This window comes from Gymnodraco acuticeps, unplaced genomic scaffold (assembly GCF_902827175.1).
Source record: "Gymnodraco acuticeps unplaced genomic scaffold, fGymAcu1.1, whole genome shotgun sequence".
NCBI classification, from domain to species: domain Eukaryota; kingdom Metazoa; phylum Chordata; class Actinopteri; order Perciformes; family Bathydraconidae; genus Gymnodraco; species Gymnodraco acuticeps.
In genome coordinates, this window is record NW_022992308.1 from 1210897 (window position 1) to 1230786 (window position 19890).

A 19890-nucleotide genomic window follows, 5' to 3' on the forward strand; every position below is an offset into this window, starting at 1 on the left:
TACTGACAATTGACTGATTAAATATCAACTTAATGATGTTAATTATTGCCCTTTTTCAAATAAAGGACTGAACTGAAGAATTGTCGCAGCAGTGACAGCCTAAAGGTAATATTCTGTCATTAGATCCCTTTGTGAAATTCAAATAGCCTTTTCTATCACAATAGATAAGTAAATGCATTAGTTTCCTCTACTGCTTTAAAGTGATATGACTAATGATTTTCTGAAAAGTTAGAAAGATACATGTAAATGTTGAAGAAATCTATAATTTACTTAAGTATAAATGTCAAATATAAGCTCTAACCTTTGTAGGAGCAAACACAATATCTGTGGCTTAAAGCCCACCTGTGCTCCGCGCCGTCCGTTAGATGAGCCTGGTCAGATTGATAAAAGAGGGAGTTCAACACACCGGCATAAAAGTTATAACAATAATCTGATTTTAATACAGTAAAAAACACAATACGAAATACAGAGTGCCCTGAAACAGAACACTCCGGGCTCCCCGCTCTACTGCCGTGCGATACAGATATCGGGACCAGCCAGTCAGAAACAGGGAGCCTTTTGCATGAAGAAACAACAGTATATATGGACATATTTGGAGGTGGAGATGTGTCGGCTCTTCCGTCCCATTTTACTCCTAAGCGAATTAGAGTTCTGGGAAAAAGTATTTTTCTTCTGAACAGAGCGTGACAGCATCGGAACTATACAAGGTCAGAATCACTTTGTATCTTATACCTGGGATAACTCCTTTAATTTCCCAGGGAAGATTTCACACAAACTATTCTTTTAAAACAATCAAACATTGTACACAGAAATATTGGTGCTTCGGATTATTCCCAGCAAGGACCAAAGAAAAAGAACATGTGTGTGTGTGTTAGTGAGGGAAAGTGTATGTGTGTGTGTGTGCATGCTGATAAGCAGAGGCATATGTGTGTGTGTTGCTGATATCTGGGTTAAGGAGTTTATGTGTGTGTGCTGCATGAAGACAGGAGGAGGTGTATGTGTGTGTGTCAGGGTCTCTGGGTCATGGAGTGTAAGTAAGAAGGTTTAGATATATAGGATTACTTTAAACAGTCCCAAATAATACATGTTCACTTCAATACAGTTCAAGATAATACCTGTTTACTTTAATACAGTTTAGAACAATATCTGGGTGCTTTACCTTCTAAACACGTGTCTCTTTTGAGAGTTATGTAAGCTGAAAAATACTTAGTTGCTTTGGATCCGTTTTCCAACTGCTGTGCATTATTCACTATTTTCATTACATAGAAACTCCCACACAGGAAATATCTGAGATTCGCATTTCAGGGGATCTGTTATGAATACAGAGTACTCCCCTTCGGTCTGTCTCTCAGTCCAAGGGTGTTTGTACGATGTACGGAAGCCGCGATAGCCCCGTTAAGACAACAGGGTATTCGCCTGGCGACCTACCTGCACGACTGGCTGCTTCTCGCACAGTCGAAGCAGGAGGCTGTTACGCAGACAAATGTCCTCGTAAAGCACCTGCTCAACCTGGGTTTCATAATAAACACAGAGAAGAGCATGTTGTGCCCCGCGCAGACTATACTCTTCCTGGGTTTACGCCTGAACTCGGTGCCCTTTTCAGCTCGCTTGTCAGCGGAAAGAGTGAAAGCTTTCAGAGCTTGTCTCGCTCTTTTCCAGCTGCGCAAACATGTTCTCTTCAGATCATGCCTGCGATTGCTGGGGCTCATGGCGTCAGCCATCCTGGTCGTACGACTGGGACGCTTACACATGAGGGAGTTTCAGCGCTGGGTGGCCGCCCTAAAACTAAAGTTGAACCTCGTACCGGGAGTGATGAACCTCGGGGCAGATCTACTGTCCAGAGGTATACCACTTTATGCAGACTGGACTCTACATCCAAGGATTGTGAGCCAGCTGTGGGTGCGTTACGGCATAGCCGCGGTGGATCTGTTCGTATCGAAAGACAACGCTCAGTGTCAGCTGTTCTTTTCGATGCGCGATCTAAATGCACCGTTAGGCGTGGATGCACTCGCGCACAATTGGCCCCCGGGCCTTCTGTACGCGTTCCCACCCCTGGCTCTGATACCCCCAACTCTGGCCAGAGTGAGAGAGCAACGCCACACACTTATCCTGATAGCTCCGCACTGGCCAGCTATGTACTGGCTAGCGGAGATATATCAGCTGCTGTGCGGGCAGCCATGGCAGCTCCCACTACACAGGGACATACTTTCCCAAGCGGGGGGGGGCGATCTTTCACCCACACCCATAGCGCTTGGCTCTATGGGCCTGGCCCGTGAGTGGTACAATCTGAATACAGTGTGACATGAAGCTGACCCTGGCAGCTGCCAAGCGAGCCAGTGGCACTCATGCACTATCTGTACAGTTTTCATGCACTCAGTTCGCCCCAGGGCAAACAGAGTGTGGTTGAAGCCCAACCCTGCCTTTATCTTAAGGCGGTTGGTTCAGGTACCACATTTGACATTGAGGCATCCTCCCCGCCACTGTATTTCTCCGGGGAACAGCGGCCGGATTTGCCGTGTCCAGCCCGTGCTTTACGCACATACAGGGACAGATCAAGGGTGCTTCGTCATAATGACCAACCCCTTGTGTCCTGGGCTAACCCTTATAAGGGCAAGCCTGTTACTAAGCAACGGCTCTCCCACTGGTTTGTGGAAGCAATTGCTTTGGGGCTCATACGAGTCAGAGTTCGCAGGCACCCTCGGGTCCGCGAGCTCTTTCGACTCAGGGTCTGGCTGCATCCTGGGCTCTGTCCAGGATGTCTCCCATCCAAGACATTGGTGCAGCGGCGAGCTGGTCCTCGCCGCTCACTTTTGTACGCCTCTTAACAGGCTGGACGTTCTGCTCCCAGTGTGACTCAAGCAGTGCTGGGCACCTGGTTGAGTCAGAGCTCTACCTGTTAAGTTCTGGTTGGTTTGGTGATTTTCGAGATAAGCTCGTCTGACAATACGGGAGCTACAATTTCCCATAGTGAGACATCGAACGGAGTGTTATGAATGAGAACTATAGGTTACTTACGTAACCCCAGTTCTCAGAGTAACATGAAGTGAGATGTCTCACTAGACGGCCCTCCTTGCTATGGTGAAGCGAGAAGAGGTGCTTATTTTGAATGACGCATGCGTCGTGGCGCAAGCTACTTATAGGGGGTGAATTCCCTGACGCTGACGTCAAGATTACCAGCCAATCAGGATTGGCGTAATGAGATTGATGCTTCTGTTTGCTCCGCGATGAGGCGCATCCCATAGTGAGACATCTCACTTCATGTTACTCTGAGAACTGGGGTTACGTAAGTAACCTATAGTTTTTTCTCATATTTTCCAACACCAGTGTGGAGAAGTCAAGCATTAATTCAAATTCCTTCACTGTCCCTGATATTTTATATTATCATAACAGTCAAATCCTTTGAGCTGCATGAACAAATAAGCACAGGAAATAAATGGGAAGTTAGGTATTAAAAGAAAACCAAATTCCCTCATTGACATGTAAATATTTTATATGAAGCCCTTTATCTACTCCAGATGGATGAGCACACTCATATTTGTATATGGCTGGCTTGACTCTCTCTCTGTCTCTTGGACACAGTCTTCCAGATGCATGAGTTCACCTGCTAATGTGTATCAATTTTCTGCTGGTAAAGTGGTTTATATTTTTACAACACATAACACAATCTGTGTTTTTTCTACAGTTAATTTACTCCAGAAGAAAGGGTTCACCAAGCAGACAAATTGTGCTGCAGAGAACATTGTGCAATGGTGCAATTTTTTTGTATTATTTTAACGAGTAGAAAAGAATAACAGATAACCTGGTTTAATATTATAATGAACTGACACTGTTCCGGTGCTAATTGATTTATTGTGTGCCCAAAAACATTCCGTTCCCAGATTTGAAAAAAATCGACATAGTTAGTAGAATAAACCACTCCATTTACGCTTAGAGAGAATGGAACGTGAAATTACTGCAGTTGGACATTGTGTCCCAAATTAGTTATCAAAGCAATTTAATACTATGTTTGGTTGATTGTATGTCATGTCATCATCGTACTTTATGATAGCATCCTGGTTTTGGAAAAGTTTTATTTAATGAATATAGTTCTTACTAAATTAGTTTCTCATAATTGTATTTATAAAATGTAAAGAATTGTAAAAATAATTCAATGACAATTTCTCAGGGCCCTAAGGGGACAGATGCAAATTGCTCATTTGGTCCGACCAACAGTGCAACGTTTTGCATAGATACTATGAATTAAGCAAAGCAGGAAACAATACAACCTGGAAAAAGCATATGATTTGCATTTGGTGTGTAGCAGTTGTGTAAAGTGGTTAGGATGACCTCAAAGCCTATAGGGCCAAGTTACTGCCAGGAAACCGTGGACTCCTCACTCTTGTTTCGGAGCGAGTTGTTAACCATACTGAAGGAGTTCATGGATCTCATTGTCTTTTTTTTCTTTTCGAGTGAGGTTTAGATTTTGTGCAAGACTGACGGATGTGTTGGTGGTGGTTGATCTGCTTTTCCACCTATGGTCGCAAGCTTTAGGTAGTGACCAAAAGAAGGAAATTGCGGATATAGGCGGCCAAAACAAGCTTCCCTCGCAGTGTCTCTGGGCTGGGACATTTTCCTAAAAATCTCAGACATCCGAGGGAACATTATTCCGATGCTTTTTCATGATGAAAGGAGAACATTGAGGGATTTCATGCATCTAGACACATCCAACTGGGCACAGGCCCGAGGCAGACCCAGAGCATGCTGCTGGGATAACATATTCCATCTGGCCTTGAAACGCCTTGGGGTCCCCCAGGAGCAACTGGCTTGAGAGAAGGATGTCTGGGCTGCTACCAACAGCACCAATACCAAGATAAGTGCTTAAAAAGGGATGAAATATATGTATCGTTGTAATGGTATAATGTGAAAGTTGCACCAAATAGGATAGTTTAAATGCCTAGCAAATTTATATTTATCCATCATTTTAGTTGATTACCTATTAACAGTGCTAATGGAAGTTAGCCTCATAGAGCTGCTAGCATGGCTGTTTACCCTTGCTTGTTTCTCAACTCACATGTTAAGACCAAGGCATGGCTGGAGTTCTTCATATTTTATGTTTTGAATTACTTTTCAAAACAGCTTGTTTCTGTGTTTAGTCTAGCATTGACTCATTTTATTGGTATACAGACATGTAATCATTTACTAAACATCACCATGTTTTTATTTAACAAAATAATGTTTAATTCACGTTGGCGTAAGTACAAAACCATCGCTATGTTTTTAGATCAGGAAATGCATCCAGGCTCAAACAAACGATTTTCAATCATCATCCTCACGATCATTTAATTTATCATATGTTCGCGAGTTGAAATGAATGCACTAAATTTAATCCACGTGAGTTTACAACAACAAACATAATCGCTTTGTTTTTATATCACATCCGACCGGAGGAAAATGCAGCACGGGTCTCACTACCGATCATCCTAATCCCACGGGCAAACAATAATATGTACAGTGTTAATAGTTTACTGTATTATTAGTGTCTAATATTACTGGGGATTTCGGAATGGTAGCCTACTGGATTTTGATTTATTGTATCGGCTTCATATCGCAATATATTCCCGAAGTCTGAAATGCAAAAATGTCCCACATTAGGGCAATTCACCCTACATTTAATCATTCAAACAAAATCATATTTCGTTTATTTTTAACGAAATAAATGTGGTTTAATCCACATAATGTACTGTGTTAATTGTTTACTGTAGTATTGTGCACATTACTTTTCGCTGCTTGTTGCACCCCTGGTTAGAAGCTAAACTGCATTTCGTTGTCTCAGTACCTGCAATATGTGCAATAACAATAACGTTGAATCTAATCTTGAGCAGGAACAAATGTATTTAGGCTACTTAGTACATATCTGACATAAACGATTAAACACATTTGTGCATTCTTTAAACCGAGTCAAGCCGAGTCCGGAGGTGGCGGCACATTAAAGTGTGCACCTGATTGTTTAACTTGAAGGTGCCTGATGACATTTAATCATTCAAACAAAATCATATTTCGTTTATTTTTAACGAAATAAATGTGGTTTAATCCACATAATTTAGGCCTACTGTGTTAATTGTTTAGTATTGTTTAACTTGAAGGTGCCTGATGTGAACATTTCCAGAAGAACTCTAGCTTGAATGGCCTTTGTATGTATACAGTAGGCCTACACATAGGCGGCGCGTGAGGCTCAGGTTTGGGAAGGCTAAATAGCCTAACTTTTTTTTTCATCTGACGCTGCCCGCCTCCGGCGTCTATAGAAAAGAGATCAACTCAGTGAAAGCACCGCCTGCTGACCGATCAGAGCTCAGTGTGCGGAGTTTAAATCTATCAAGTCATATTACAGGAAAAAGGAAATGCAGTTTAAACTGCCGTATGCAGAGAAGACGCCGACGTGTCGCACTTATCATTCATATCACACTGACATCACATCATCAATCAGATCATCGATCTCACATCGATATCACAATATTTCCTTATCTGAGTCAGCTTCTCGAGCCGTATCTGGCCGTGCAACACTTAGTTACATTGTCACATACTGTATGCAGACGTATTATTTTAAGCAACACATTAAGTTGACGAAACACTCAACTCAAATGTAATAAAGTCAGATCCCCTCGTGTTTTAGATGGGGCGATATCATAAAACTGTTGTACGCTTTCAAACACTCGGTAGTTTATTTTTTAACGAGTTGTTCTGTATTCTCCTTGCAGGTGCAACTATGTGGCTTGTATCCTGGATTATATGTTTAAGTCATGGATGTTTAAAGTTCATATTTGTCTAATATTAGTTTACTTTTCATTAATGAAGTATGATGTTGCGCTGTCAGTACACTTGTCCCTGTTTGTGATTGGTCAAATGTAGCTAACCCCGCCCCTTTCACGTGAACGCGTTCTCAGCTGGAGAGAGAAACCCTGGCTTGATTTACCGAGTTGATAACCAGCGCCGTAGGACCGTTTAGCGAGATCGCGTTTGTTAGGGTTAGTTAAGATAACTCAAGCATATCCAGGGTCTGTTGAACTGGCTTCGTGGTACAGGGCACAGGTGGCTGCATAGCAGCGCTAATGTCAAAGACATTATATTTTTATTTGACCAGGATGCAGTTACACAAATATTTGGGAAGGCTTAGCCTTCATAGCCTCCGCCGCCCCTGGGCCTACAGTATAGCCCAACCATGTACAACTTCCTTTTTTCCCGTCCAAAGTTTGAATTGGATAAAGGTAATGGTTATCGATGGTGCTTTTATAGCCTATTGTATAATAACTGTGTGATTTATATTGCTTTTCAAATGCATATGGGCACCCATTTACACTGCTCTTCCCGTCAATAATATGAATAGAACTTAGTTAGATCACTTTACATTTCTGAAAATTATTATTTTTTAATCACACACGTCCCGAAAATGATAAATAAAATAAAAAGAGGGAACAATGTTCAAGTTCAGTTTTCAACGTTTTATTTAAAATAACTGACATAACAGACACCATACTGTAGGCCTATCTGCTGCGGAAACCAGGACGAGCTATTTCGGGATCTGTTTTTCTGGGGCTCCTCAGTCTCTCATTTACCCGGCTCCTGATTAGGACACATCCTGGGGATTGTGTTGACCAGACCGTTCACCAGCCCCCACCCCCCATGTTGCCTATGCTGTCCTGTGTTGCGAACTCTTTGTTTAAAACGAATTGGCCATCGGAATGTGTGGAGGAATTCTCCCAAGGGTCACATTCCACAGCTCTGCCCCCCCCCCCCCCCCCCCCCCCCCCCACTCCTGTGATCTCCCATCCCCCAGTCTGTAGGTTTGTGTTTGCATATTTCTATCCCGTAATTCATACTGGTCCTCTCACGCACATACATTCTCCTTACAGTATACATACATAGGCTATATGAGCCCGTGTATCTACGGACCATTTGTTTTTCTTTATTAAAAAAGTTAACGGAAGAGCGTCTGAGAGGCGTTTTTGCCCTTTTGCTTGTTACCTTACTAAATGGTCTAATGGTCAGTGGAGCGAGGGGGGAGGCCCGCGAAACTCGCGGAAGTGATTTCAAAACAAAAAGCACTCGTTTGCTTGGAACAAAGAAAACGGCCAAGACACACATTGAGTCCAGAAAATGAATGTTATTAAGGGCTGTAAATATAATAAGCCTGTGTCTAAAATTGACAACAGGCTTATTATATTTACGGCCCTTAAGATACACTTTTGTGTTTAACAGCTGACCACTACCATGACATACTTTGTTTTAGTAGATTTCGCATGAGAGCAAAATGTATAAATATGAGCATTACATTATATGAATATGAGAACAAAATGCATGAATGTGTGAGTGACAATATGTGTGCATTGAAATATGATAATATGAGAGCAAAATGTATGAATGTGTGAGTGTAAATATATACGTGTGTGGGAGTGAAAATGTATGTATGTAAAAGGAGAATATATGTGTGTAAGAGTGAAAATGTATGTATGTAAAAGGAGAATATATGTGTGTAAGAGTGAAAATGTATGTATGTAAAAGGAGAATATATGTGTAAGAGTGAAAATATGCTGCATTTTGAATGTCCGATAGTCCACCATTTCCACCGGAAATATCAAACATTTAATAAAAGTGAAAAACAATGAACAAGACTTAACGTATTCATCATAATTAATTATATTTATTTCGTTTGGATGTAGGATTTTTGATTTTGTTTAGAGCAGTGATCTACTACTATATGAACATTTTGGACCCAAAATCACAAAAAAAAACGTAAAAACAGATTTTGAAAATGATATTATTTTTCATATAACACAAACATACACAACGAAACCATTTAAAAGCTGGAAATATATACATGGGATGTCACTATGATAATGTGAAAGTTTGATTGAGGTAGCATGGGATTTCATTCTGATAAGGCAAAAGTGTTATTATAAATATAATACAAATATATATATACATATTATGTACAAAAATCAGTTTTTTCTGTCTTTATCTGTGCCACGCTTCAAAGCGGTTTCTGTCAATACGACACAGAGGGCAACATCACAGATTCCTCCTCCTCCATATAAAAAAACAAGCTTAAAGCTTGACTCACGTTCAGAGTTATCTTCATCATAGTTGAATCTTCAAAAATCTATCTAACTATATCTAAATTCTCAATGTTTGTCTGTCACTTTACTTCAATCGCAGTCTCCCGCCGTCCCTCTTCGTCTCGTTTCGTATCACTCCGTTTACCTGATTACCTCCTCCCTGGTAAATACATCCTGTTGAGCAGAATCTACAGTTTCCAGTATTTTTCGTTTCGTAAAATTATAAAATACGGCGAAGATATTAAAATATGTGCTTCCATTATTCATACTTCTGAAATATATCTGTATTAACTTTATATCATCGTATGTCCGTGTTTATTGGGTCTTTTTGCATGAAACAAAGACTGGCATATAGTTTCAAGCCAGTACTTTCGACATAAATACACATATACATCCTGTTGAGCAGGATCTACAGTTTCCAGTTTTTCCGTTTCGTAAAATGATCAAATGCGGCAAAGATATTCAAATATGTGCTTCCATTTTTCATACTTTTGAAATGTATTAACTTTATATCATCGTATCTCGTGTTTATTGGGTCTTTTTGCATGAAACAAAGACTGGCATATAGTTTCAAGCCAGTACTTTCGACAGAAATACACATATACATCCTGTTGAGCAGAATCTACAGTTTCCAGTATTTTCCGTTTCGTAAAATGATCAAATACGGCGAAGATATTAAAATATGTGCTTCCATTATTCATACTTCTGAAATATATCTGTATTAACTTTATATCATCGTATGTCCGTGTTTATTGGGTCTTTTTGCATGAAACAAAGACTGGCATATAGTTTCAAGCCAGTACTTTCGACAGAAATACACATATACATCCTGTTGAGCAGGATCTACAGTTTCCAGTATTTTCCGTTTCGTAAAATGATCAAATGCGGCGAAGATATTCAAATATGTGCTTCCATTTTTCATACTTTTGAAATGTATTACCTTTATATCATCGTATCTCCGTGTTTACTGGGTATTTTTGCATGAAACAAAGACTGGGATATAGTTTCAAGCCAGTACTTTTGACAGAAACACACGGCAATGTTGTCTGGACTGTTGTTTTTATGCGGCACCGGCTTGAACAGGTCATGTGATCTGATCACGCCGGCGTGACGGTCGACTCCAAAGGGTTAATATTAAATACATATAAGTATTTTTACAACTTGTATTTAGAAATACTCTGTTGTAATTATTGATGCATAAATGTGTTCATCCATTCAATGTGGCATCTGCTATAATGGGGTTAATGTATGATATTACTTAAATAATACAATACATTATAATATATGATATGATAATTACATTTTAGTTTTATTCATTTCTTATTTCATAGTTTCTCGTTATTATTATTTTTATCGCTCATCTTATTTTTGATTTTATTAATCTGTGTGAATCTGTGCTGTCCTGTTTTTCACTCTCACCCTGTTGCTGTTTGAACTACTGAATTTCCCCACGGGATTAATAAAGGTCCATCTTATCTTATCTTAATGTATAAATTGATTTACTTCAATCTACTGTACTGTGTAAAAACACCCCAACAATATTACAAGAAATATACTGCATAAAGCAAACTATATACTTTATTTGATCTAAAATATTGATGTTTTTTCATTATAGTAGCTTGTGAAAACCATACAGTAACAAATAAGTGATTAAATGCTACAGTATTCAGCAAACACAACTGCAGAGCTGCAAACATTGCAAACAGACTAAGTTCATCAACACCCAGTTGTCTTTGTGTATTTTGTGAATGAAGCGCCATCTTATGGTTAAATCCTGTAATTGAACAAATGGGGAAATTGGGCAATGCCCTCTTGCAATTTGGCAACACCCCCAGCCACTGGCATCCACTGGGCTTTTGACTGGGACACACCCACCTGAGTCTGATCTGGAGTGCTTCATCTGTACAGGTGGTATCATTTTCAGCAGACATTGTCCTGTTGTTCCCTACCCATTAGCCAGTTTAGATTAGGGTTAGTATTACATGGTATTTTTTAATGATTGGTGGTTTTCTTTATGTCATCTCTCTCGTATTGGGTTTAGTGTGTCTCCCTTCAGTAAATACATGTCTGCCTGCATGCAGAAAGATACTGAAGAAGTGTCAAGAAATGTGGCACAAAAATAGCAAAGAGGGGGTTTTTGTGTCCAGAAGTGCAAAGCTGATAAGGATTAAAGGATGTAATTTCTTGCTGAATGTACCCATTCAGTCTCAATCTCTTTCCTTATTTGTAGATTTCATTCAATATTCGGAAATGTTCATTGCACATTCTGAGATTTTCATTTGATTATTTTTCTCATATTGACATTTTTTACTCAGCTTTCCATGAAGTATTCAACTAATCATTTCCCTAAAAAAACTAGGTATATATATATATTAAAGAAGACACATTATGGTACACCCTAGTATCTCACTGGTCTGTGTTGTCACAAGTTTGTAATTCTGGCCACAAGAAAACCTGACATTTTGCTCCCGACCCCAGCACTCAAATAAAACGGTAAAACAATAGTAATTTCCTTAAAGTCCCTTTTTTGAATATGAATGAAGTTAATTTAAAGTTAGGGTAGTTTAGTTCAATCTGCATTAAAAGTTGAACCAAAATAGGAAAACCGCAGGCAAACTATAGGAAAACCATAACATTAAGCTTAAAGATGCTAAAGACAATCTGTAGCGCTGAAAGGAAATCCATAGTTATGTTTTGGTTTTGGCACTGAAAGCAACCCCTTTCAAAGAACATTACGTTTCACTTCTGATCCATTATCAACACGGAGGAATATCGATTATAGCAGCTTCAGGGGAACTTTCATAAAATAAAATTTGAATCAGGTGTATTTCCATTAGTGGGGGTGCAGGCTTTTAGAATGTAAAAATATATATGAGAGCTATATCAGAGAGCACATTAAAGTAAATGGATATAGTCTTTACACTGCTGCATTAATTATTCATCAAATGTGATATTCAACAATTTTCCACAGGAGATATTTTCTGCCTCAAGGAACTCCAACATGTTTACGTGACGTTTAAATCAGGGAATCTCTGTCAGTACTTGTCATTTATAGTCAATATTTATAATGTTGTGCATACTATACTGTATGTGGCATAAAAACACTTGGATGGGTCTAGCATTTCCAGAAACTGCTAATTGCTGGCAATATTACAGCATCATTTATCATTTGGCCGCACAACACCATAACTCATCTTGACCTCTTACATTGTTTGTGTTTCCCTTCAGAATGTGTCTGACCACTTCCAGTCATAACAAGGAAGCTAAGGTTAAGGCTTTTGGAGGAAAAAAAGCACATATCCATCTGCCTGGACAGATGGAGAGAAGGAATACAGATGGTAGCTCTGTAAAAACACAACCACACAATGCCCTCAAAACAGCACAACCATACAAATAACAGCTAAAAAGCACCACATTTACTGAGGTTGTCTAGATTGGCAAGGGGATGGTTGAATGACACATTAGGGTGGGGCACACATCGCTTCATGCTTTGAGAATCAGCGCACCTGTGTACACACCTACTCTCTCTTCCTTTCTCTGTTTCACAGACTGATCTTTTGGCCCTCATGTTGCCTTTTTTAATACTTTTGAATGTCTTGGATAAAACGTTGACAAAGATCAGTTTGTAGGCTGACAGCAGTAATATCAAATCAGCAACAGAAGATTAACTGACACTTTGCTCGGTCTGTCATGCGGCACCAGAGAAAAAGAGAGAAGTCTCAGGCAGATGGATGTTGATGGGCTCCAGACGTCTCAGGAAATAGATGCTTTCAGGGACTGTGTGCGTCAGTGTGTTTGATGTAACCCCAGACAGTTGCGTTACATATACAGCTCAAGGACTTTTTAGGGGGGGAAATCAGGCGCAGGCTCAAGCATCTGTGAATACTCGTATTTGCATTCATATGCAGTGTCAGAGACAGGCTTTGATAAGGATTCTGTTTTCCATAAAGGGAAGCAACACTGGTAATTTAAAGAACTGTGTTTACAGGGGGGACTGAAGGTAAATGTTTGAAGTGTCACGGACTCGAGATAACGGACTGTTCTCAAGGTTACTTTTAGAATGTAAATAGCTGCGAAGATGAAGGTGTTTCATCATAAGACTTTGATTTGTTCATTTTCTCCTAAATGGTGTGTTTATGCACTAAATTGGAAGTTAAGTGAACAGCTGTGATGTTGTTTATGCTTAGGTAGTGTACTTCAATTTTGGGGATACTTTTGCATGAAAACACGCCTTGATTCAGTCTGCTGAGACCAGCTCTTATCTTAAATGCAAATAAAAAGTATTCTAGTTTGTTTCATAGCTGTAATTAGAGGAGGCACACACATGGCTGTCTTTAATTTACTCAAATCCCTTTTCTTGAGTTTATCCTGTCTCCTTTTTATCTGGTTTGATGGAAATGTTACAGCTGAAAGGATGGAGTCTACTCAACTTTCCCGAATTTGAGCTTATTTTGTTTTGACAATTTGATGCTTCTCTTTACCTAGTGAACTTGTAAAGTGAGTATCTTTGTGTATATCTGAAGTAGCTACCTGTACACAATTGTTGCTCAAATGCACTCACCTACTGGTCTTCTAAAATAACTTAATTTCCGATCGATTCCACTCCATGTAGAAACAAACAAGAACTGGACACTACATTCAGCCCGTTACGAAACGTTCTTTTGATTTTGAAGTAGATTAGAGGAGCTGAGTGGCCAGTATTGAACGTTGCTCGGATGGATGGATTGATGGACATAGACACATGTATACTCACATAAAAACATGCCACACATACAGAGATAGAGGAGGAGTCCACAGTGAAACAAAAAGACAGACTGGTGAAAAACCAAGCAGAGAAAGGCTCCATCTATCCTTGTCTAATAGTGAATGGGGAAGAGGTGCAGCTGAATGAAGGTAGCTATTAAAATCCCTTGTAAACACATTATGGGCCTGGTCTTGTCCAATATATAGAATGAGACATAACAGTGATAGAGGCTGAGCCGTATCCATAAATGCATGAAGCCAATCTCACGTCAATGTCTGCTGGCACCTTTCCGGTGTGTCTCACTCATTAACAACGCAACACAGAGCAGAACAAGAACGTTGTCTACAGTAGCCATGAACTTGCATGTATTTTCTTATTTGAAGGGGGGGGGGGGGGGGTGCGTTGCCCCCACAAATATAATCAAATTCTGTGGGAAACACTGCATTTCAATACTCACTAGTTTGTTTATTTGTTTACCAATTTTCACAAAAATCTATTTATCATTGCAAGATGACGCTGGATCCTCGTAAAAACTCTAAACATTGAATTATTTTCTTCTTCTTTATCGTTTAATTCTTTGACATTGAAAAGGAAATTTGGTAGAACACAAACATAAGCTGCTGATCATTTATTCTTAATGTTCCAAATGGTTCATTTAGTAGAAACTTAGTAAAAAAAACGCCACCCCAGAGATAGATGTTAATGTCAAAGGGAAGCTGAAAGGTTACATTTTAATGAATAATTTTGACCTTTCATTGCAATGCCACGATTCCATAAATTATGCAACTTTTAGAAGAACGTTGCAGGGATACATCACTTGTCCAATTATAGTCAATATTATTTCATTACAGTATGTTTGACATGAGGAATATAAATCATTCAACAATCTACTAACCGAAAAATAAAAACATGTTAGGAGGGAAAGAAGATATGTCTGAGTTTGATATTGAACAAATGAGACATGCAGACATGTGTGAATCAGGATATGACATATAATACATTGAATCAAATAGCAGCATTTTTTGATCAGATTTGCATGTCAGTCTGTTTGGAAATAATATCTACATATGACTGTTTTGACCATTGATATAGATCAGTGCAAGTCTATTAAGTCTGTTAAAGGAACAGAATAGATAGAAAATGAGCAGGTGTATATTAAAGTATTCAAACCACTATACAGACTTGGTTGATTTGCATTAAATCCCAGACTCGTTTGTATATCGATGAGTATGTGTAGACAGTCTGCCCACCAAAATATTTGTATTATATTTTCTCCAGAAAAGACAGAAATATTTGTTTGGGATTCAGAGCCTCTTTGGCTTTTTTTTGGTTGTTGTTTTTTTCTCTGTTGCTCATTATATCTCCACTTCTTTCATGTTTTCGGGTTATTTCTGGTAGAGAAGTGTCAACAACACTGTCAAATTACTTTGAATCAGATATATTCACATTATGTCAATTGTATCATTCTTTGTCTATGATATTTTTTTAAATAGATTTTATATGGAGCAAAGGTCAACTGGGAAAAATACCTGTTTAGTTTTCTGTGTAATAAAGCATACCAATGCAAAAACAATGAATACTTAATTTTGCTCAGTTAAGAATGATTTTCCTAGAAAAAAAGACATCTACCAGGTTTGTTTTTCCCATTCAAGTTAATGATGTCTTGTAGCAAGGCAGCCAATATATTAAATTCAATCTAGTTGCAAGGTTACTAAGCCTGTAAGAAGAAAATGAACAACCAGTGAATGGCGGTCAGATTAAAGACGGCGAAAATTGCAGCATACAGAGGATTTGACAAGTCAATGCTATTGATCAAACAGCTAAGCAGAAACTGTAAAATAATGGTTATTTTTGTACTGTATTTTTTCACCTTGAAGTTAATGTGTTGGCTGTGTTGGCTGATTGTATTCTGCAGTTTTATTTAAAAAACACGGTTGTTGTTGTTGTCTTTTTTAGGGCTCAGCGCTCTGCCCTTTGACCCCACGGCCGGCAACGACCCTCTCCACTTCGGCAGCTCCAACGGGCCGCTGACTGAGTCTCCTTCCCTGGAAAACACTGCTGAAAACAGCAAGAAGAGGAAGATAACTGGTCTGACTTCAGGTATTGACACTGCTACCTCACCACAGTAACACCATGACAGCAAATAAAAAGAAACCTGTCATCCCTGTTTTTTCAATAACGCTTCAATACTATTCTGTGTTGTGCTACAAAGGCTCTGCCTTAAATTACAGAGGCTCACTTTATCTGGTTGTAAGTTCTTGATGGAATGCAATTGAAATGCTTCCAGCATCAAATAACTGCTGGTGAGAGATAAACTATAATCCTGTTATTTTGAGACAGTCTGAAAAGAGGTAGCCTTGTTTGGTCTTTGCTGTTTGATTAGCTTGCTGTACCCGCGGCTCTGCTTGTCTGGACTTTTTGGAGGTCACACGGCTAAAACCAGGAAGCTGAATTGGTGGAAATTGTACATACGCTTGCCTTTCACCATGCCAACAGGCCCGCCAATCAAAACTCACATGCCTTTGACTCTCGCTCGCACATTGATCTGTTATACACAAAATCCATTGTGTTGTCTTTGAGTGCACTGTAGTCTCTGCATGTGTGTGTGTTGTGTACAAACACTCAATCAATGAGCTTACATTTCAACCAGGGCCAAGGTGCTGATTAATTTAAGAATGGTTTTCTAATGAATTGCATTATGACCAGAAAGGAGATGGCCCTAAAGACAAAGAGATGTTTCTTAGTGTTTTCTTCTGCGCTGCAACTTTTGGTCTGAGTTTACAATCTAGCAGAGATACACAGGTGCTCCACCTGAACTAATATATGTACTTAAAGGGAACAGCATTGCTGGTGAACATAGTCAAACATCACCAGTGAAATCTTGAAATACCCTGCAAATGGCACATTTTCTTACACAAAAAAAGACGGTTGTGTTTGTTTGGTGCTTTTATAGGTTTTATTCCAAGAGGTTTCTCATTTACACATAAACCATCTTTCTGTCCGTTCACTTTCACCATCGGCTTGTGTTACCAATTATGAGATGTAAATAATGTTGTCCCCCAGTCAACAACAGTGATGACCTTATAAGAGAAATGGTCTGCTATTTTAGGCAGCTTAAATTGCTTTTCAATTTAATCTTGTTTCTCCATAATGATATTGAGGGTTTATGAATAAAATATCAAGTAAATATTGCTACACCTGTCCAGGGTGTTGTGCCCTGCAGGCTAATGCATGCTGGGATTTGCAAAACCCATCTTGGAGTAACAGTTGCCTCATTTGCATCATATTATGGTGTTTCTTATCTTATTGCACTTCCCTCTCCCTTTTTGTAGAAACCGGATAATGTTATCGGATTATATCAGCTTTTGTTTCAGAAAAGTCAATCAGAGTCTGAGGCAGAGCTCATATAAAGCATAGGAGCTTTCTTTGTTGTGCGGCTACAAAGTAAAGCCTCATATGGTACAAAGCAGAGGACACTAAAACTAACAACTGACAGAGGAACATGAATAATGTAACAGAAGTGAGGACTATACGTAAATGTAATTATAATCTTGGAGGCCATTAACATGATGGTTGTTATCATGGATAGTCTTCAAAGGGGCTCTATGATGCTCATATTCGATGTTTGTGTCTATAGTGAAGTTTGTACATGCTTTATTGTTCAAAAAGGTATTTGTTTTTATCATACTGCCTGGGTGGTCTTTTCACCCTCTGCCTGTAACGAGAGCCTAGTCTGCTCTAATTGGTTAGTTGGCCGGCTCTGTTGTGATTGTTTAACCGCTTAGAGATGTCCCGCCCCTTAGCCATTTCCCTATCACGTACAATGTGTTGGAGCGTTGGCCAATAGAAGCAAGAGTGATGTCACTATGTAACGGAAGTAAACAAAGGATTTCAATTGAAGGAGTTTCAGGCAGCGGGGGAGTGTGTGGGAGAGAAACTCCCTCTGTCGGGAACTTTGGGATTTTAGGCTTTGCAGACCATTCACATGCACAAAAGCTATAACACACTACAGGAAAGGGCCCAAAACGCATAATAAGGCCCCCTTAAGCATTGGTTCAAACAAAAGGCAAGGGATGCAGTGTTTCCCCTATATACAAATAGCGGCGGCACAGCAAGGGGGCGCCAGCCAGGTACCCAAAAAAAAGAAGAAGTGGATTTGTAGTATTTGTGTTACAGTATGTTCAATAAAGGTGTATTTTTGCAAAAATCTTGAGACATTGCCACTGTATGTACTGGCAGGGCCGATTTTTGACATAGGCGCTGTAAGTGATGAAAGTGGGGGATGTTGGCTTATCAGGCACCCGCAGCTCACAGCCAAAGTGCGAGCGTGGGAGCGAGCGAGGGAGAGAGAGAGAGGGCGCACCGGTACTGGCGCTGTTGTTATTAGAATCTGGTGCTAGCTGCGCTAACGGATATAAGAAGTAGATGTTTCTACAACCATGGTGGAGGAGAGCTCTCCTGTCAGACTGAGAGGCTCAGTGAGGTAAAGGACTCTCTGAGTGTTTAGATAGTTAATTTTAGTCTAAGTTATCACAGTGGGTCTCAAACAAATATGTGTTTACAAATGATGTAAACACTTATTTCCAAGGCACTCCTTTATAATTATTAGGATAAATAAAAACAGGTTTGAAATCATTCCAATGCATACTGTAGGACAGTAAACCACAAATATCGTTTAAAGTTGGAGAGATATCACAATATGCATAAATTAATAAATGTTAACTGGTAAAATAAGATATAAATGAACAACAAAATTAAAATAAGTTACATTTATTTGTTATTGGCTATGATAGGTTATTGTTTATGTTCACATACTTATTTCAATATTAAAATGTAAACCGATCTTTTTCATATGGGTGTTTTAGTGTTGTACCCCCTAGATCAGGTCTCTAGTAATTGTGTGCTCAAAGTGCACCAGATTGAAGCATTTTACTTTAAAATGTTAAAAAATATATCTTCCCGGGGGGGGGGGGGCATACCCCCGGACCCCCAGACCCCCCTAGAGGATGTGACGTCCACGTCCCAATTCAAACATGTTCATACAATACTGAATACATTTGAAGCCATGTTGACGTATATGACCTATGTCAATACGTTTCTGTTTTTGTAGTGTATTTGTCTTTAGTAGAGATTTTTCATTTATTCCTAGGGCAGCAAATTGGCTAGAACCAGCCCTGGTACTAGGCCTCAAGAGCCTTTCTTGTGCTGACACATAGAAACAAATTGGCGGGGCGCACTTCGCACGCGCACACACAAAAATGTCACACGCTCCGCGCTCGCATTATGCTGGGCCCACGTGCCTTCGCACCACTGCTATGACTCCATCCTAGGGGAAACACTGGGAGTCTTTTGATGTACATTTCAGTTTTGTGCGTTATAGCACAAAGCAGTGAAACTATGAACGAATCAGAACTTGTTAAATGTGTGTTCCTCACCATGTTAAATAACATTTTTCTCAACATATTGATAAGTAACCTGCTGCAACCTGTTCTAATTGTGTGACCTTTAAATCTTCTCCACCTACAGAGTATCAATCTTGAAATCACTGTAAAAGATAAGAGACTTCTTTATTATATCCCGGTGGTGCTATTTTGTTTGTGTTATATATTAATAGTAAAACCAAGGGAGCCTAAAGAATAGTAAACTGAGCTTCTCAGTTTTACCATTTTAGCTTTGTTGTCCTTTTCTTTCTCACATTTAGTCATTTTTATTCAGAAATATGAATATATATTTATTTGTAAACGCAACCTTCATGACATCAGCTTCAAAAGGCATGAAAAGCAGAGTCCCAGAGTTATAGTACAGTCTGACTCACCACGATTTGTGCATAAATGAAAACAGATGAGCATGGTTTTATTTTCCTTTTTGTAGACGATGTTTTGTTATTTATCAACCAAAGTTTTCTTTGCAAGAGTTCACTTAAGCTTTCTCTCTGCACCGACTTTTCCTAGAACCACAAATAGACAGCTGGAAATGAATGAAGTCCATTTTGTTTTTTGCTTCATGAAAAGATGTGTGTGAGTGTGTAGTATATGAGTGTGAATGTGTGTGGTCTGC

At 39.4% G+C, this 19890-nt stretch overlaps 1 protein-coding gene across 9 annotated transcripts in view; it reads left to right on the plus strand.

Annotated features, from left to right (window-relative positions):
- Positions 1-19890, plus strand: part of LOC117541056 (ecto-NOX disulfide-thiol exchanger 2-like) — a 261284-nt gene that overhangs the window by 81815 nt on the left and 159579 nt on the right. For all 9 annotated transcript variants that reach the window (XR_004568261.1, XR_004568260.1, XR_004568259.1 and 6 more), the window contains exon 2: positions 15790-15933. Coding sequence is in view for 2 of the 9 variants with exons in the window: in XM_034208109.1 (XP_034064000.1) it covers positions 15790-15933 (144 nt within the window). In the remaining 7 variants the exon portion in view is untranslated. The remainder of the gene's footprint in view (positions 1-15789; positions 15934-19890) is intronic.